At 39.3% G+C, this 20,609-nt stretch overlaps 2 protein-coding genes across 3 annotated transcripts in view; one reads left to right on the forward strand and one right to left on the reverse strand.

The window, feature by feature from the left end:
* RNF17 (ring finger protein 17) overlaps positions 1-3,795 on the forward strand; it is a 159,730-nt gene extending 155,935 nt beyond the window's left edge. Inside the window, exons 35-37 of the mRNA XM_090275163.1 lie at positions 259-394; positions 2,177-2,366; positions 3,697-3,795. Of these exons, the coding sequence (XP_090131289.1) occupies positions 259-394; positions 2,177-2,366; positions 3,697-3,795 (425 nt within the window). The remainder of the gene's footprint in view (positions 1-258; positions 395-2,176; positions 2,367-3,696) is intronic.
* Positions 3,796-6,038: 2,243 nt separating this feature from the next.
* The window catches only part of CPAP (centrosome assembly and centriole elongation protein), a 52,969-nt gene continuing 38,398 nt past the window's right edge, over positions 6,039-20,609 (reverse strand). For both annotated transcript variants that reach the window (XM_090275687.1, XM_090275686.1), the window contains exons 10-16: positions 19,529-19,613; positions 15,676-15,740; positions 15,309-15,416; positions 13,625-13,765; positions 13,462-13,546; positions 13,259-13,379; positions 6,039-6,366 (exon numbers count right to left, since the gene is read on the reverse strand). In XM_090275687.1, the coding sequence (XP_090131813.1) occupies positions 6,174-6,366; positions 13,259-13,379; positions 13,462-13,546; positions 13,625-13,765; positions 15,309-15,416; positions 15,676-15,740; positions 19,529-19,613 (798 nt within the window). In that variant the 3' untranslated portion in view covers positions 6,039-6,173. The remainder of the gene's footprint in view (positions 6,367-13,258; positions 13,380-13,461; positions 13,547-13,624; positions 13,766-15,308; positions 15,417-15,675; positions 15,741-19,528; positions 19,614-20,609) is intronic.

Raw genomic sequence — 20,609 nt, forward strand, 5'->3', positions numbered from 1 at the left:
TAGAGGTAGGGGGCTGTGGAAGGGTGATGTAAGCCCTGAGCAAAAGCAGGACTAAGACCCATGAGCATGGGAGAATGCCTTTCTTTGAAGTTTATAAAGTCTAAACAGAAAAGAACACAAGCCACCGTACAGCTAACTGTTGAGTGTTTAATTCTGAATAATGGAAATATGGTGATTAATTTTCTTTGTACTTTACTATGTTTTAAAAAACCATAAACAAAATAAAAGGTAATGTGATTTTTCCCTTTGTCTTCCCAGAAATGCCCTGCCTTGCAGAATATGATGATGGGTTATGGTATAGAGCAAAGATCATTTCCATTAAAGAATTTAATCCTCTAGCCATCCTGGTTCAATTTGTGGATTACGGATCAACTGAAAAGCTGACAATAAGCAGGTAAGAAAAAAAAAGTCAACTTACTTGAATTAGGATTCTTAGTTTTCTTTCATTTATTTTTTATAATTACTAGGAAGATTTTGACTTTAAAAAGAAAATATTGTAAAGCTGTTGATACACTGGGAATTTTTTAATGTAAGGTTTTTAAAATTGTGATAAAATATATGTAAGCATAAAACTTAGCATTTTAGCCATTTTTAAGTGTACAATTAATTGGCATTAAGTACATTCAGTGTTGTGCAACCATTGCCACTATTCACTTTTCTGGACTTTTTATAAATCCCAAACAGAAACTCTGTACCCATTAAACAATAACACTCTATTTCCCTTCCCTTGGCTCCTGGTAGTGCATATTCTGCCCAATTTAAGTATAATCAGACAATATTTGTCCTTCAATGTCTGACCTAGTTTACTTATTGTTATCAGGGTTCATCCAATCCGTTGCATGTATCAGAATTTCGTTATTTTTGTGGGTAATATGTCATTTTATGTATAGACTACAGTTTGTTCACCTCCTGATGGACACTTGGGTTGTTTCCATCTACTATTGTCAATAATGTTGCACTGAACATGTACAAGTAGTTGTTGGAGCCCCTTCTTTCATTTGTTTGAGGTGTATACCTAGGAGTGGAATTGTTGAATCATACAGTAATTGTGTTTAACTTTCTGATGATTTTACATTTCCCACCAGCAATAAAAAGGGTTTCAATTTCTCCACATCCTTGCCAACAAGTTATTTTCTGTATTTTTGTTTTATTTGTAGTATCTTTTTAAATTGTGGTAAAATACCATGTCACAAAATTTACCATTTTAATTACTTTAAATGTATAGTTAAGTAGTGTTAATTCTACATAACAGTGTTGTGTAAACCATCTCCAGAAATTTTTTCATTTTGCAAAGCTGAAACTACCCATTAAACAAAAATTCCCGTCTCCCCTCATCCAACCCGACAGCCATCATTTTCCTGTCATATGAATTTGACTTTTGTAGGTCTCTAATATGAGTATTTGATTCTTGCAACTGGCATATTTCACTGAGCATAATGATCTCAAAGTTAATCCAAATTGTAGCTTGTGTCAAAATTTTTTTCCTCTTGAAGGCTGAATTGCATGTATGATACTACATTTTATGTATCCATTCATCTATCAGCGGGCACTTGGGTTGATTCCACCTTTTGGCTCTTGTGACTAATGCTGCTGTGGGTGTACAGATGACTCTTTAAGGCCCTGCTTTCAGTTCTCTTGGGTATGTATGTACCCAGAAGTACAATTGCTGGGTCATATGCTCATTCTATTTTTAGTATTTGGAGGAACCACCAAACTGTATTCCTTAGCAGCTGTACCATTTAAAAATTCCCACTAAGTATCCAAAGTGTCCAATTTCTCTCCACATCCTCATCAGCAATTATTTTGTGTGATAATGGTCATTCTAATGGGTATGAGGTGATACCTCATTGTGGCTTTGATTTGCATTTCCCTAATGATTAGAGATGTTGGGAATCTTTTCCTGTATGTTGGCCATATATATATATCTTCTTTGTAAAAACGTCTATTTTTAATGAATATTTTTTTTCTCATTCTGTAGGTTGCCTTTTCATTCTGTTGTCCTTCAGTTTTTAGTTTGATGTAGTCCAATTTATTTTTTTCTCATTGCCCATGCTTTTGGTGTCATAGCCAAGAAATCATTGCCAGATCCAAACTTCCTGTTTTACAGTTTTAGCTGTTAGAGAATTTTAATTGTAACATTCTGGGCATTTTAATTTAAAATTTTCTTTTGTGACAGACTGCGTCAGATTCCTCTTCAGCTTATGCAGTATCCAGCCCGGGCCATAAAGGTTCTACTGGCAGGGTTTAAACCTCCCTTAAAAGATTCAGGAAAGACAAGAATACCATATTGTCCCAAGTGGAGCATGGAAGCATTGTGGGCTATGATAGACTGTCTTCAAGGAAAACAACTTTATGCTTCTTCCATGGTAAGTATCTGTCTTAATTTTCCAGAATCCTTTCGAAACTATTTCTAGAGTCCCTATTAACTTTCTGAAATGCTTTCTACATGCAACTCTAGATGCAAAAATGCTTTACTAAACTATATAAAGTTGTAAATACTATAGGATTAATGTTGAGACTTAAAATCTTAACAAGTGATGTCATGACTAAGGTAAATGTGATCAAGAAACATCTCCGGTAATCAAAGAACTTACAAGTCAGTGAGGAAAACATAAACGACTAATTAAAGAGGGTAACTTTGGAGACCGCAAGAAGCAGGAATGATGGGAATATGGTATTTGATATTCCTTAGTAGGCACTCCAGCACTTACTTACATTCAAGAAGTAGGGCAAGGAAGTGACATTTGCACTGCATCCTTGCAGATAAGTAGGAGAGGCCAGAAAGGGGATTCCGATCAAAGTAATAGAAAGGCTTGAATTATACTAATATCATAACTATACTAATTTTGAATTGTTTAATGCAGTAGAACCTCTATCAAAATAAGAAACTTCAGGTGATGTTTGGTGTAAATGTGCTTTCTTCTTTAGAGGTTAGCATGTCACAAAGGGGAGCCCATAAGCAGAAACCAGCCTGCACCCATGTTTTATATAGGGCAGTGTTTTAAAATTGGAAAATTGTACCCCCAAAAGTCTGTACCTGTGACTTCTAAGTATTATAAAATGCAGGAACCCTAGTTTTCCCTTCCAAACCCCTTCACATGGAAACATTCTTTGCAGTTCAGGCCGGCCTCACATTGTTTTCAACCCAACCTGTCCTGATTTGGGGACCCAAGATTTTAGGATTCCTAGTGTACAAGAATGAGCTTTTAATGAAACAATGCTGTTACTAGAAAGTGCTTTTTGAAGACCTCTGTACCTGTACAGCTCCTATGTGTGCAGAATGGTGCAAACTGCTTGTGCAGTTTTCACTCAAGAAGCCCCTGAAAGAGAATGTAGACAGGGCAAGTAAATGTTCTTAGAGATGCATATTTATTTACCTCTGTGAGTAGCATTCAAAATTTGGTCAGTTTCTGCATAAAAGTATATTGCTTAATGTGTAGAATGTAAATGAATTTAAACAGGAATAGAAGCGTTTAAAGCCTGTTGCCTCAATCTAGGAAAACTTTGGAGGACTTACACTTTAAGTCCAGTAGAAGGGCAAAAACCTGATTTATCAGGAAACCATTACATACCTTTTCAAAGTACAGAGTATAAATTATAAATAAGCTTGAGAATGCTTTTTCTCTCCTGCCAGAGGTAGGGAAAAGGCAACAAAGATATTATTGTGTTTTCTTTACACCTGTATCTTAATTTTAGGCTCAGACACCAGAACAAATCGTGACATTATATGAAGATGAACAGTACCCAGTTCATATGTCATTAGTAGAGATGGGGCTTGCAGAACGAGATGAATGATGTGACTTCTTGTTTACCTGTATAGTCGGCACAAAGCAGGTGACTAATCCCCATAAAAGCATCTTTGGACTTTCCTTCATTCCTCAAAGAAACAACAGAGCTCAACAAGAATCTCTCCTAGATTTCTTTTTTATAGGCCCCCTCACCAGTGAGGGCCAGTATCAAGAGGTTCTGTAAGTTTAAGAATGCTTAGAAAGGCTCCCTTGACCATTCCTAGTACCAGGTAGTTATGGGGGTAAAGAAAGTAGAAGAAAGGGAGCACTATAAATAACTGAAGCACAAAACTGTGTGGGATGCATATAGCACTGTAGAATAATCAATGTCCTAGTAACCAGGTTATCAAAGTACTTGGGTAATGACCTTACTTTGTCTTGATTCATTCACATAAAGTAACAAGTGATTCAGGAACTAGATTTGAACATTAAACAAAGATTTAAATAATACACATTTTGTTTTTCAGGTGTACAGCCCAGAAGAAAGATTTCTGATGTAATGTAGACCATTTCAGGCTTGTTTCTCTTGACTTGTTCTGCAATAATGCTAGCCCCTTTCCCACTTACATGTTGAACTGTTAGGAACTGTCTGAAGAATAGTTAATAAATACTTGCTTTCAAATATTTTTGTTTTCCTATAATTTTGAAATATTTTAGGCCCATGGGGAAAAATTCATTTTAGTTCATTTTATAATTAATGTATATTCAGCATAAGAAATAAGATATTATCAGTACAGGGGTAGGCACCTGTAGCGCCTCTTCCCTGATCATTCTCTTCCCTTTGGAAGTGAACACTTCTGTGAATTGGGCGTTTATCATTCTTATATAGGTCTTTATAATTTTTTACTGTCTATGAATGCATCCATAAACAAGATAGTGTTGCTCTGTATATTTTTAAATGTGTGCAGTGTCACATAATTACCTTTAGTTTCCTATTTTACTTCTACCGTTTATCTGCATTGGTATATTTTATTCACTTTCACTGTTATATCCATCTGTGCACAGAATTTATTCTGTTGCTAAATAGTTTTAGGTTGTTACCAGTTTTCTAGTGTATATACTTAGTAGTACAAGGTCATGCGCTACTGCTTTCCAAAAGGACGTTTTACCAGTTTACTGTATCATCAGAGTTCCTTGCCAACATGTGGTGTGGCCAGACCATTATTTGCAGTATATGGTACAAGTATAAAAAGATAGCCAATTATAGTCACTTGTTTATTGTTTGTTCATGTCCTTTGTCCCTTTTTTTATTGAGCTGTTTGCAATTATCTTACTGATTTGTAGGATTCTTTATATATTCTTGATATTAATCCTTTGTCAGGTATATGTATCTTTTCCTAGTCTGTGGCTTATTACTCTCTTTTTTGTGACATGTTTAGACAAACAGAAACTTCACTCATTTACCAACCTTTTAAGGTTTGTACTTTCTATATTTCATTTACAAATCCTTCTCTATCCTGAGGTAATATATATAACTCCTTATTTTCTTTGAAAAGTTCTAAACTTTCTTCATATTCAGTTCTTAAGTCATCTGAAATTAATACATTAAGCTTTAAAAAAATACAATTGCATCATTGCCAACCCTATTTTCATACTACACTAAATGACTAGACCCACCTATAACTGCATAAGTGTACATGTAGGTACCTGTAATTACATATGTTTACATGTGGGTGACTTGACCTTCCTTCAAGAACATCTTCCTTCTGTCAGCTAGCCATCTTATAGATCATAACAGCCAGGCATCTGTGGCCAATCAGCTATGCACCCCACTCTGTTCTCAAGTGTCACATGTTGACCAGCTATAGCATCAATCTCATTATAACTGCTTTCTCCTCACCCTGAGTTTGTCTGTACTCATAGAATGAACAAACTCTTCTACCTGTTTTACCTTCCCATTCTATTACAGTTAAAGGACTTCTATAATAGAGAAAATACTTTAATTTTAGTACTAATTGAACCTAGTAATATTTTGACTGGTAAAATTCTTACTCCTTGAGTAAACTTTCTGTGCAAGTCCTTGTTGTATGGCTGATGTCCTGTGGAGAAGTTATACCATATTGTGTTTCTTGTACTTTTATTTTTTTATAAGGATCTCCAACCAATAAAAACACCCGCTTATTTTTAAAGTTTACACAGTCTGTAACAAAATAACCCTTCCTTAGGTGTGCAACTGTATTAAAAATGAAAGCTGTCCTTGTGCATTTCAAACATTATAAAAAGCTTTAAATTTTATTTTATATTCCAAGCATAATCTTCCATTTATATATATATACACACATACAGTACATATATATTAAACCACAGAGTCTACAAGAAATGTACATTTTTTTTAACAAGAAAATCAAGTTAGTGTTATTTCATGATTAGTCACACACAGAAGCATTACAACTTTGTATCCATTAGGATATTACCATCTTTGTCTTTAACTCTTACTCGACCAGATGTGTACTTTGTTTCTTGATGACCATTTGCATAGACAGTTTTAACAGTGCCATCTGGATACTCCCGTCTCTTGAACTGGGCAGTGTGTAGTTCTCTCTGGCCATTATTAAACTCTATGATTTTGCTGCCATCTCTGCAAATTTAAAACAGAATTTAATTTCTTGTCCTTTTCTCTACACAATAACCTTCTTTACAAATTCTTCCACAGTGTTCCTGCTGTAGGTGGATAATTCCAATTATCAGATTAGCTCTTACATGTTCCCATGGAAAAGCTTTTTTAAAAATAAATTGATGCTTTCATCATAAAATGCTTAGGTTTCTTTGTGTGTTTTTTTTAATGTAGATGTGTTCTGCCTCTGAAAACTTAAGCATTGTATGAAAATATGGCTTTCAGTTTTGACAGTTACTCTTTTCACAAAGTTAAAAGCCATCTGAGTGCATGTTTGCATTAGGCTGGAGGAGGGAAGGGGCAGGATGAGACCTGAGGCCAGTTCTGAAGCAGAATATGCCAAAGAGGTCATACCAAGTTAACTGCTTAACTGTGTGTCTTGGACATTCACACTGGACCCAAAATACAGAGATATGAGTCCAGATATAGAAAGACTGGCCAGGAGTTAATACCTAAAGATGGAGAGATGATTGCATGGAGTTCTTCATATCATTTTTCTCTACCTTTTATTGTAGAAAAATTCAAACATTCAAAATATAATATACACATAAGATTTTTCTCCAATTTTGGAACCAACTGCTTTTAAATAAGCACTAGGTAGTTTTAGACACATTAAGGGAAAAAACATCATGACAATACGAAATCCCCACATTATTTGAATTAGTGTTTCTACTTCCAAGTTTATGTCATATAATTCAAGTTAGTTTAACGCATCTGTATGTGTTAGTTGCATTCAAGTTAATGGGTACTTAATTGTCAACCTGGGAGAGGAAAGTTGACAGACCATTGACAGCCTTGGTTCCCATGCCCCCCCACCCCCCCTGCAGCTGTCTGGAAGTTTCCTGTGATAGCAGGGAGTGGCACGGCTTCCTCCCTGCTTGCTAATTCCCTTAAATAAACTTCTTTTCTTCTGCTCATAACTTCCTCATGGTTCTCTGAGTGACACCGTTTTTACATCATGGTGCTGAAACCCGGGACTGGGACACCAGCTCAACCGGGACTCCCAAGTTGGACCCGAGCCAGCCCCAATCCTTGGACCCAGAGTCATTCAAACCTCCATAGGTCGGCGGCTCGAGCTTCCCGCCTGGCTTTCTGACCCATTCTGCCTCCTTTTTCCTCTGACCCTTCCCCCAAATGCCATCTACTCCCAGTCGACACCAGCCCTCAGATTTATAGGTGAGTTCTCCGCCTCCGTTTTCTCCAGTCATTCTGTTTCCTGGTCTAATCTGAGACCATTCTGGGCAGTCCAGCCCTAAATCTGAGCACTCAGTGGGAACCACTCCCAGGATCAATCCGGACCCCTCTCTAGAGCCTGATGAATCCCAGGGACGCCTGGCATAAATCAGCACCTCTCCTCTCGGCCTTTGGCTCTCCACCATCTGGTAGAAATGGGAACGCTCCTCTCAACAGAGAGCTGGAAACGTTGGCTTGAACTCGCCCTCGCCCTCCCCCTCCCCCTTCTGCTCCCCTTCCTTCTCGGACTCATCGCCATGGGAATCAGCCAGTCCCTCCCACCCAAAAATACCCCTCTTGGGTGTTTAGCCCGTAATCTCAAAACTCTCCAACTAAATGGATAAGTCAAGGCACTGTTGCGTGGCCCCAATATCCTTTAAATATCCAAATTCAGTAGCCAAAAAATGGCACACTTCTAAGTTCTCACAGACCTCCATAACTTTCACTGGCAGTTGGACAGGCAGTCAAAATTATTTCCCTATGCTCAGGCTTTCTAAATTCTTCAAACCACTCTCTGCAAACAGCTCACTACCCATCAAATTCTCCTTCTCTGAAAAAAGCCACCTTCCTCTCGACCTTCTGCACCCCCTTTAACCCCTTCTCCTTCTTCCTTGCATAAGAAATTAGAATAAAACGCTGAAACACAGGACCTTAGCAATAACCAAAGCAGTTATTTATTAAGGGACCGGCAGCTATGGGTGCAGCCAGGACCAAGGGGGCTGCCTGGCTGCTTTTTTCCATTTCCCAAAGTTTAATAATGAACGTCCTCCCCTGGGATTTCAGATGTCCTTTGTTCTCAGTGGCATTTGTGCTGAGCTGAGGAATGCCCCTTTTCTAATGGTAATATTGTTAACTCTAGCTCAAAAACAAAAAACAAAAAAAACCCTCTAATTACATTTGCCCTTTACTACTAAATATTTTTCCACTGCTCTAACGGCTTCTTACATTTAAACACTTTCGCTCCTGTTCCAGCACGATGGCCACCGGCAGCTTGGCGCCAGAAGAAGCGAGAGCCCCTTGGGGTTCACCTCCCCTCACCCCCACCCTCCACCCCCCCCCGACCCCCGCCTGCCAGCGCTCGCTGCCAAAGGAGAACTGAGGCACACGGTTTCCCTACCCCCGTCCCCTCGCACACCAGCGCCCGCCAGGCTACACCGGGCGCTGCTGCAATGCCTGCCACCGCGGTCTGACTCCTCACAGTTCCCAGCCCTTCAAGACTCCGGATTCTGCCTCCCTCCACCAGCTCCTACCATCCTGGCCACCAAGGCCGCCTACTGGAGAGAGCGCAGCCCCTGCTGGGCCCGGGCGGGGAGAGGTGGAGGGAGGGTCTCGCTGGCCTGGGCTGCGCTGCTGCGCTACCTCTGCCACCGCTACCAGATTGGACCTGTTGGGCCGGGGGAAATCGAGGTCAGGCCCCACCGCCAGGAGCCCGGGTCTTCTGACCCCACAAGCAGCCAAGCCGCGCCCCCTCCACCCCCGCCACAGCTGCTCCACATCCCTCCTTCTCTTCCTTCCACGCCCTCACCGCTGTCACCTTCTCCCCATAGCCAATCCCACAGGCCCATCCCTACCTCCCCTTCCCCAGTCCCTCCCAGCGTCCCATCAGCATCGCCCCTCTAGTCTCCAGCCCCACCCCTCCACGAGGTCGTTGATATAGATGGTGTCATCCGAATACATGTCCCACTTTGCCTGAGGGTTACTCACCCACTTCATTAATTAATCAGCCCCAAACATTAAAAAAGGCTCCAAAAACTATGGACAAGCCCCAAAACCCACCGAAATAAACTTATTTAAGTTGCCTTCCAAATATATAAAAACCGGCAAGAGGAGGGGGAAAAGGAGCCACGGAAACAAAAATACAAGCACTCTCTTTTGCTGGCTAATGCCCTGAAAAATTCCTCCAAGGAAAAAATTAAAATAAGCCTAAAAGCAAAGCCTCGACCATCAGGCAGCCTCCAGGCCCCTGTTTTTGGTGTGGTCAGGAGGGACATTGGGCAAAGCTATGTCCAAACGCCCGCTTATCTCCTCCAGGTCCCAGACCTCTCTGTCAAAAGACAGGTTATTGGACGGTTGACTGTCCATCATCTCTAACTGAGGGACTAGCCTGCCTATCCAGGCAGTGGATCTGGACACTAGCCTCACGGTTCTAGACTTTTCCACCGCCTGACGGGGCCCAGGTTTGAGAGTCCCGCCTTTCACCATCATGGCTGCAAAACCCAGGGTAAACATATTGGTGGCAGGTAAGCTTGTCTCCTTTATCCTTGATACAGGACCTATGTATTCTGTCCTGCCCGAATTTTCGGGGCTCCTAACTCCCTCTGCCATATGGGTTATAAAAATAGGCGGCAAGGTGACCCAACCCTAAGTATCCCCCTAACCTGTCTCATTAAACATCAGGCATTCGCCCACCCCTTTCATTCTTCTAATTTTACAGCAGTCCCTTCACACTATCCCAAACACTCCCTTGCCATCCTGGCTAACAGCAGTTAATCCCAATGTCTGGGACATAAACAATCCTTCCATCACCTCTCACCACACTCGGGTCTCTGTAACCCTAAAAAATACCTCTCATATCCCCAACAAACCTCAATACCCATTAACCCCCTTGGCCTTAAATGGTCTGAAGCCTATTCTAAACCGCCTACTGGAAGCAAGTCTGCTCCAACCTGCCACCTCTCCTGCCAATTCCCCCAACCTCGCAGTAAAAAAAAAAAAAAAAAAACTCACCGTCTTGTCCAAAATCTATATACAATCAATAAGGCCACCGTCTCTATCAACCCCATTGTCCCTAACCTTTATTCCCTCTTGTCGTGCATCCCACCTCAAAACCTCCCACTTAACTATCCTAGACCTCAAAAATGCCTTCTTCACTATCCCACTCTCCCCAGCCTCCCAAGACCTTTTTACATTTACCTAGACCGACCCAACCACAAAAATAACTCAACAACTGACGTAAACGGTCCTGCCTCAAGGGTTTCGAGATAGTCCCCACCTCTTCAGTCAATCCCCAGCAGCTGACTTACAGCAGCTTGACCTTTCCCCAAGTGTCTTCCTACAGTACATAGACAATCTCCTCCTCTGCAGTCCATCTAAAAACCTTCCTCATCTCCATACTGCCCAATTCCTAAACTTTCTTGCCAGTTGGGGATACCGTGTGTCACAAAACAAAGGCCAATTCTCTCAAACTCAGGTCACATATCTCGGACTTCCCATCACCCCCAGAAAGACAGGACCTAATAACTACCTTCCCCCTGCCCCGTACTAAACAGGAACTCTTATCATTTTTTGGCCTCATCATTTTTTTCAAAACTTAAATACCTAATTTTAAATACCTAGGCAAACCTTTTACATCAAGCAACAGCTAGAGACTTGTCTAAACCCCTAGAAAACTCTCAAGCCCTCCTTAAATCTTTCACCACACTCAAAATAGCACTGTCAAACCCTAGCCTTAGCCCTTCCAAACCCAAAGAAACCTTTCCTCCTATACACCAACACAAAAAATAGCTTTGCTCTCGAGCTGTTAGCATAGCAATATAAACCAGACCAACGGGTTATAGCCTATTTTTCCAAACCACTCGATTCTCCCTGCCTAGGGTAGCCAGCCTGCCTCCACGCCTTAGCAGCAGCAGCAGCAATTCTCAGTCAAAAACCCTTAAGTTAATTCCCTTTGCCCAGGTAACAGTCCACTCCTCTCATGCTATTTCCAGCCTACTAACACACCAGGCCATCACTAACACACCAGGCCATCGCTGCAGCCTCCCCTTCCCGAATTCAGTTCTTACATGCCCAACTACTTCAAAATCCTCAAATCTCCCTACATAAATCAGTTCTTCCCCTCAATGCTGCCTCATTACTTCCCCTCCCCCACTCCCACACCCATACTCACGACTGCACTCAACATCTCTCCTTTTTACACTCCTTCCCCAACATACAAGACACCCCTCTACCACAGGCGGAATCCTGGTTTATAGATGGAAGCTCCTACAAGGTCGACCCAAAAGGAGCAGGATATGCCATTACTACCCTTGCTGCCATCATTGAGTCGGGGCACCTACCCTCCGGTACCTCTTTCCAACAGGCAGAACTCATTACCCTAATGCAGGCCTTAGCCCTTGCAAAAAATTGTCAGGTCACTATATACACTAATTCCAAATATACCTATCACATCATACATTCACACATAAAAAAACACATTGACATTATTGCCCAAGCTAGGGAACAGGCGTACAGAAAATCCTAATTTAAAACCTTCCTCTCATACTTCTCCTTTCCCTTCAAAGCAACCCTAGTGCCTCTCATAACCCCGCTGCTTCTCCTCCTATTATTCCTCGCCTCTTGGCCCTTGCTTCCTCAAACTGCTAGTTAGCTTTATTCAAAAAACGGTCCAAACCATGACAGCCTCTACCGTCCATAATGTACTCTTATTAAGATCTTTCAGATAACAACCCGTGGCAAGAGATGACCCCAAGCCAGCAATCAATCCCCTCTCATTGCCCTAAACTCCGCAGGAAGTCGTTATAGAAGAGAGATTCGAGGACCCCTCCCCCAACTGGTGTCTGCCACCCCCCAAAAAATCACACCCCACCCCTCACCTCCTTTTATTAAAACAAAAAGGCTAGAATGACAGCCTTGGTTACCATGCTCTCCCCCTCCCCTATAGATTCTTTTTTCTTCCCCCTATAAAACAGCCCCCTCCTTTCCTAGGAACCTAGAGTCGAGCCATTCTCGGCACGGCTTCCTCTGCTTGCTAATTCCCTCAGATAAACTTCTTTTCTTCTGCTTGCTGCTTCCTCATGGTTCTCTGAGCGACACCGTTTTTACAACCATCACCATAATTTTAATTAAAGTGGCGATGCAAGATGCTCATTACTATGAACTGAAGAAGTCACTGAAAGAAGTCTCTAAGTTCTGGAAATAGGACACTCAGGGATTAAAAAAAAGGTTACTGATTTTGAAGAATGGAGTAAGGGTGGCCAGAAGAGAAAAGTGCTTACAAGCTGGACAGGGAGGTCAGGAAAATAAAAGCATTAAGTACCCTGGTCAGGTGGCTTAGTTGACTGGAGCATCATCCTGTACACCAAAACATAGCAGGTTCAATTCCCAGTCAGGGCACATACCTAGGTTACAGGTTCAATCCCCAGTTGGGCACGTACTGGAGGCAACCCATTGATGTTTCTCTCCCCCGTCCCGCCCCCACCTCCCCCTTCTCTTTAAAATCAATAAACATCCTCGGGTGAGGATTTTTTAAAAAACATAGCCATTAGATTATCTATCCTTAAAACTCATAGGGCAGCTTTTCCTCTGTGTCTCATTCATTGCTTTCAAATTTTACCAAATTTCTTAACAATTACTTGCCATTCTCCTTTTCTGAAGTACTGTATAGACTCCTTTTATGTCTCAAGGTTAAAGACTATATATTAGGATCTGTTTCTCTCAATCCAGTTCTAAGTCCAAAATGCTGAGGACACTTCTCACCTGCTGTCCGTCTTGGCTTACTTCTAAACTCACTGAAATTTTCAGTGATTTACAAAAATATCTTAACATTTTTAAAATTCAATTGGTAATAAAAGTTGAACCATAAAAACTGGAAACTGTCTACAAACAAATATAGCAGGTATCATACCGTTGTATTCTGACAATTGTACCATCTGGGAAAATGCTTTCTTCTTGTCCATCAGCAAATAAATTTTTGATAGTCTGGTCAGGAAATGTGATTTCTTTTCTTCCATCTGCGAAATGTTTTTCTGTTTAAAAATGGTTATTATAAATATTTTATTTTTAAAAGAAGGGCAGAATTAATAAGAAGAGGGCAGGGCAAGTTTTTACCTATCTGTCCACTTGGGAAATGCAAGACTTCTAGTCCTTCGGGGTAAGTGGTATGAGTGGTTTGGGCAGCTGCATAGTAGTAGATCTGTAAAGATACAAAGTCACTATGTATTTCCTTTGAGATGTTTACACTACAGAGAAAACCAGCCCTGAGGAAACCTACCACTCTTTCATCTGGCATGACCTGCTTCACATCACCATTGAAGAAAGTGACAGTGACCGTCTTTCCATCTGCGCTCACTTCTTTTTGAGTTCCATTTGGAAACACTATAACACGGCACCCATCCTCATAAACTTTTTCTATCTACAAAAAAGAAAAGCATTATCAATATATAAGATTTCCTCCTGAGACCACATGACAGAAATATCCCTCGTTCTCTTCCAAATTGCCTACTTCCAAATTTTTCATAATAAAATGTAAAGCATTTTCTCAAAAGGAGAAAAGTTAGTAAACTTATCGACTTCAAGTATCAACAGATCACTAAACTTGTGTCCTGTATTTACCCACAACCAACTCATTTGGTGGAGTTTTTAAAGCAAACTGCTGACACCATCTATAAACACTTCAATATAGCTGTAATGAAAGGGTTTTTATTAACAACCATCAACACTGTTTTCCCTAAATTCACAAAAACAGGCTTTTTTATAGTTTATCTGAATCAGGATCAAACCAGGTACACATACACTTAGTTGATGTGTCTCTTATATCTTAATTTTTTACAGTCACCGCCTGTTCCCCTTTTTAATGCCAGTTGTTGCAGGAACCGCGTCATTGAACATGTGAAATTTCCTTCATTCTACGTTTGGCTGATTGCTTTCCTATGATGGTATGTATCATCTAACATATTTTCACAGCCCCTATAATTTCTAAAAAGACTAGTAGTTACAGCTAGAGGCTTGATTAACTTGAAATTGAATTATTCTGACAAGACTACTTTGTAGGTGATGCTGTGAGCTTCCGATGGCCACACATTCAGAAGGACAATATACAGTGTCCCCCTGACCACAGGACTGATTGGGTCACATGAGGTCTGCCACGAAGCTCATCAACCTTTTACCTGGGGTTTCAGGAGTCAGGACTCTACCTAGATCCTTCCCTTCATTAGAAGTCACAATCCAATGATTCTAATTTTCTCACCCCCTTTCTGTGTATTAGCTAAATTCTTTTACAATAGAAAATCTTTCCTCATAAACAGTTTGTTACTGTAAAGCAGAATTTGCACAGGAAAAGTCTACCTATTACTTCCTTTTGACTTATTTGTCCTTCCCTCATTCCTCAGCACTAGCAGTGAACTCTGGCCTTATAATTTCAATTAAAATGGATCAGAATAGGGTATTTGGAAAAGAAAGTCTTCTATAAACCTAAGGAAAAATTCCCTTATCACCTCTCCAGTAACAAACACTGTTTATGTCCATTCCATTCCCGTTCAAGCTGGAACACCCAGCCAGGCAGCAGCTTTCCTACTCACAACCTCCCTAGGCTCAGGGAGAGTACTTCTGGCTGACAATGGAGAGGCGCCTGATCCAGAAAACATTATTTAGGAAAGGCTGCAGGGAGGGTAAGGCTTTCCTCATCACCTGAGGTTTTTAGCTGTGTATGGAGGAAGAACAAAGGGTTTAGATAAAGGGACTGTATTCCTCCCTTTTGTTAGAAATGCAACAAATGCATGTTGAGCAATTTTAGAGAGTCCAAAGATTCAAGCTGAGGTCATGCCCCAGGTTACTAACATTCTTAAGCCTCCATCAACAGTCTTAAAGATAAATTATTTTAGAATCTAAGTATTTCAATTCTGTTTTAATCCATGTTTGCTTTTTATAGTATTCATTATTTTTTAAAACAGTCTAACCTTTCCATCAGGATGACTGATTTCTCCCTGAATTTCTTCTTTTTCCTCCTCTTTATATTCAGGATCTGGGAAATCCACTGCTTCAGGGGGCTCTATGGGTGAGGCAGTCTGTAAGGACAAGAGGCTCTCAGCTATCCTGAAGGACATGTAATAACATTTCAAACAAGATAAAATTTAAACTTATTTCCAAAACCAGATTCTACTACTACAGGATCTATGACTAATATTTGGTGTTATATGGAAAACATGTACAATGTTAAGTAAAAAGACTCCTTTATAAATAGTTTAGAAACTTACATTAGTTAACTAATTGATTTTAAGCCTGAATCATCTATGTTTGAATATATAAAAATAGAGAGAGATTTACCTGTCCCTTATCTGAACTGCATAAATCACGAGAAGGCCCAGATTTGGATCTCCAAGATGGATTGCCTGTTAGAACACAATTGTCAGAGTTAGTTTTAATATTTAATTGGAAATTTTCAATTGACTTAATATTATAGTGAAATGTTTACTTAGTTTATACCCTTCTTTTGTGAACTGCTGTTATCCATTAAGGAAGTTTTAATATTTGTCTTTAATTCATAGGAGTTCATTATATAAGTTCAAGTATTTATTCAGGTACATAACGACCAAGAAAGACAAAGACAGTATCTGTTCTCTGAGGGTTTACAATGCAGAAGAAGAAAGGTGCTCTCGGCTAGCCTCAAAGATCCACAGGACTGTGGAGACAATCAGGCAGAATAGGTCTGGGCAACAAATAAGAGGCATCCAAGAAGACACATAGAATTTGGCTTGAAAACTTAACTGGACCCTTAATTAAAATCTAGACCTAACAGCTGTCCTCTATAAACTTTTTAGATCATGGTCAACACACCAATCATATACTGTAGTAGCAATACATATTATAAAATAAGCATAAACACACACCACTATCACCACCATACACGAAACTGAGGTGAATTTTTAAAAATATATTAGTTGTAATAGTTTCTTCATAGATGTTAACAGGGCATATTATTGAGTTGGCCAAAAAGTTCATTCGGTTTTTTTTCCATAAGATGGCTCTTCTAGCACTTAGTTGTCTTTAACTTCATTCGAAACAATTTTGTTAAATTGTATTGTAACAACTGTCATATCAGCCTGCATTAAAGAAAAATTTTAAATTGGTGAACTTTTGTGTAGCCATTTTAATATTGAAATTGGAAAACAGGCAACATTTTCAGCATATTATGCTTTATTATTTCAAGAAAGGTAAAAATGCAACTGACACACAAAAAAATTGTGCAGTGTATGGAGAAGGTGCTGTGACTGATTGAATGTATCAAAAGTGGTTTGCGAAATTTTGTGCTGGAAGTTTCTCACTGGAGGGTGCTCCATGGTCAGGTAGACCAGTTGGGTTGGGAAGACCAGATAAAGTTGATAGGGATCAAATCGAGTCATTAATTGAGAACAATCAACATTCTACCACGTGGGAGACGGCCAACATACTCAAAATATCCAAGTCAATAAAATTATTGGTGAAAATGAAAAATGGACAACTGTAATAGCATAATCAATAAAATATACTTAAAAAATAAGACAAGTGTTAAGTATTGGCGAGGTTGTGGGAAAAAGTGAACACTTATACACTTTTGGTGGGAATGCAAACTGGTATAGCCACTATAGAAAACAGTATGGAGGGTTCTCAAAAAAATTAAAATAGAACTACCATATGATCCTACAATTCCATTCTTGGTTCTATATTCAAGAACAGGAAATGAAGCGGGATGTGAAGAGCTATCTGCACTCCCATGTTCAGAGGCATTATTCACAATAACTAAGATAAGGAAACAACATAAGTGTCCATCAACAGCTAAATGGATAAAGAAGATGTGGTATATATACAATGGGACATTATTCACCCATGATAAGAAAGAAAATCCTGCCATTTGCAACAACATGGATAAACCTTGAGGACATTATGCCAAGTGTGATAAGTCAGAGGAAGACAAATACTGTATGATATCATTTTTTGTGGAATCTAATTTTAAAAAAGCAAACATAAAAATGGTTACAAAGGACTGGGAGGTTGGGGTACAGGAGAGATATTGAAAGGTACAAGTGTTACATAAATCCTAGAGTTCTAATGCACAGTACCGTGAAAATATAGACCATAACACTATTACAATCATCAAACTTACTAAGAGACCAGACCTTAATTATTCCAACCTCTAAAAAGAAATGATAATTATGTGATGGTGATGGAGCTGCTATTATTGTTACACCGATAATGATAACATGTAAATATATCAAATCAACAGGGTGTACACCTTAAATTTCTACAATGTTATATGTCAAATATATTTTAATTTAAAAGAGATAAAGAATTTCAGTTTAATAAAAGATACTATAAAAAGTAAAAAAGACAAACCCCAACTATGAGAAGATACCTGTAATACATGTAACTGTTGAAGGGAAAAAAAAGGCAAAGGTTGTCAACATATTTAGTAATTTAGGTGATGCAAATTAAAACGATGATGAGATACTGTTACACTCTTCCCAGAATGACAAAAATTAAGTATGACAATAGCATTAACAAGGTCTGGAGCAAAGAAAGAACTTACATTGCTGATGAGAAAGTAAAGTCACCTTGGAAAATATTTTAGCAAAATCTATTAGTGTTAAAGATATTCCTCCCAATTACCCAGTAATCCAGCCCTGGGTATATGCCATGGAGAAATTAATGTGTGTACCAAAAATGTATAATAATGTTCACAGCACCACTGTGTAACATCCTGAAACTTTAAAAAAAAGATTAACCATCAATAGAGAAAAGTAAATCGTACTGTATTCATACATGGAATATTACCTGGCATGAAAATTCATGAACTAGAGATGCAAATCAAGATGACTGAATCTCAAAGCAAGGTATAGTGCAAGATGATAATGAAATATGTGTATGCTCGGCATGACTATCCAGAAAGCTCAAAAGTAAGTAAAACATTTTTTTCAGGGGTGCACTTATGGGAGTAGAAACTACAAGGAAAAGCAATGTGATATGGTCATGCAAAGGACTGTTCTCAGTGCCTCTAAACTATTTCGTGCTTTAGCTAGTGGTAATCCAAGCTTTTCCCTTTATAATTGTCAAACTGCATATGTTATATCCACTTTTCTAAATTTAATTCACAAAAATAAGTTCTAAAAACTCCAGACAGATTAAAGACCCAACTGTGAAACAAAAGTTAATAGGAGAAAATGGTATATTTGTGATTGAATATTGTAGATTTCTTAAAATCATGAAAAAAGATTGATAAATTCAATATTAAAAGGAAAAACATGTACATGAAAAACACAGACTGAAAAGCTAAACCCAGATAGCAAGAATATATTGGCAGTGCTTATAAATTACAGGATTATGGCACAGAATAACTAACTTCAATAGAGAGAAACACACACACCACCCCCTCCCGAAGTTTTAATTGGGCAAATGAAATGAAGAGGCAAGTCACAAAAAAGGAAACCTAAATGCCCACTAAATATACAAACAGATGCCCACATGACCTTACCAGTAATCAGGGAAATGCTATTAAAATTACACTGATCCACCATTTCATACCCATGTGATTGGTTAAAATTTTAAAGTCTGACCAGATCAAGGGCTGGAAAGCACAGGACATTCTCCTAATGGTGTAATTTAAAAAAACTTTTTAGAAACTACATCTGGCAAAACCACTTGGCAGAGCAAAAGGAAAACCCCCTACACTTGCACAAAGCTGCTGCTATGACCCAACATCCTACTCTTGACAAGTACCTCAGAGAAACTCACATAATCAAGATTTTCTGCAGCCCTCTTCATGCTATTGACAAACTGGGAGAAACCTGAATGCCCATCAGCACAGGGAGACTTGACTGGCCGATACACATGGACTACGTATAGCTATTAAAATCAATAAACTAGAGTTTATATGTGTTAATGTGTTACTTCTTAAAATATGGAGAGAAAAAAGCAAATTGCAAAGGGATAACAAATTATGAAAACAGTACTATATTGATTTATGGACACAGAGTAAAAGAATGAGAAACCAGCATAGGAATGCTATCTGGGTGGAAATTAAGGGAGAGTGGGATACACAGGGGCATCAATTATATTGACAGTGTTTTATTTTTTAAGTAGGGTATAAATTCTCTCCTCTTTAAATTCCTGGAATGTCTTCTAAAAAGATCTTGCAACTTCTTACCTTGTGTGGGCAAATTATTTTTCTTGCATTTTTCTAGCTGAGTTCCTGAAGAATTTTGACTCTTTTGAATTCGAACGGATGAATTCTATAGTAGTAGATAATTGAATATAAAATTAGTGTTAGTCTACATATTATTAATATAACGAATGAAACTTAACAGAACTCAGCTTGCAATGAGAATGTTTTAAGTATGTTCATTTACATTTTCATTTGTCACTAGAGACCAGAGTGAACAATACACACACCCCACTCTGGAAATATATTCATTCCTCAAGTTAAGGGTATGACAATGTAAAATGAAACAGTCTTCTGTGACTGTTACTAGATTAGCCAGGGGAGAGGGCAGGAACTCATGGTCACCATCAGCAAAACCCTCTTTTCTTTGCCTCTCCAGTGAACACTTCCCTCACTGTCCTGCTCTAATTGAACCCGAACTCACGCTGAGAAGACTGCTCTCACACACCTGTCCCTTGCAGGAATGGAGGTTTCTCATCCTCAGAGCTCACAACCCTAGATTTAGAGGTAGGTCTTCCTTGCTCCCCACCAGTGCTTCCAACCAAATCTTTCTTTCCCCTGCCCACCCCCGCCCAGCTCCAAGTCTCATGGCCCTGTACTCACCGACCATGTACCCCTCCCTTGCCTAAAGATACTCAGGCTACATGGCTTCCACTTCCCATAGGCAAACTGTAGAACTGTCATTATCACTATCTTCAATTTCAAAGCATTCAAATCCATTATGTGAGGCATTCTACAAAATTATTATCCCGGTCTATTAAAAAAGTCAATGCCATTTAGTGCTCAAGTATTTAGCAGTGAGATGCCATGATTTCTGCATTTACCTTCAAAAGGACCAGCAAAGTACATACACACAACATAGCAAAACGTTAGTGGTTCAATCTAGGCGAGTATTCAGGTGTTTCTCAGATTGTTCTTTCAAATGCCTGTAGGGAAGCTTCCATAATAACATGCTTGAGGAAGAAGGGAGAATTCCACTTTCTGACTACCACAGCTTATTCTTCAGCTCATTCTTTTAATACCCTAACTCCAAGAATGCTTATAGCCTACAGGGTCCTACAAGTCA

Source organism: Furipterus horrens, unplaced genomic scaffold (genome assembly GCF_987537825.1).
Source record: "Furipterus horrens unplaced genomic scaffold, mFurHor1.1.pri manual_scaffold_4, whole genome shotgun sequence".
Lineage (NCBI taxonomy): Eukaryota > Metazoa > Chordata > Mammalia > Chiroptera > Furipteridae > Furipterus > Furipterus horrens.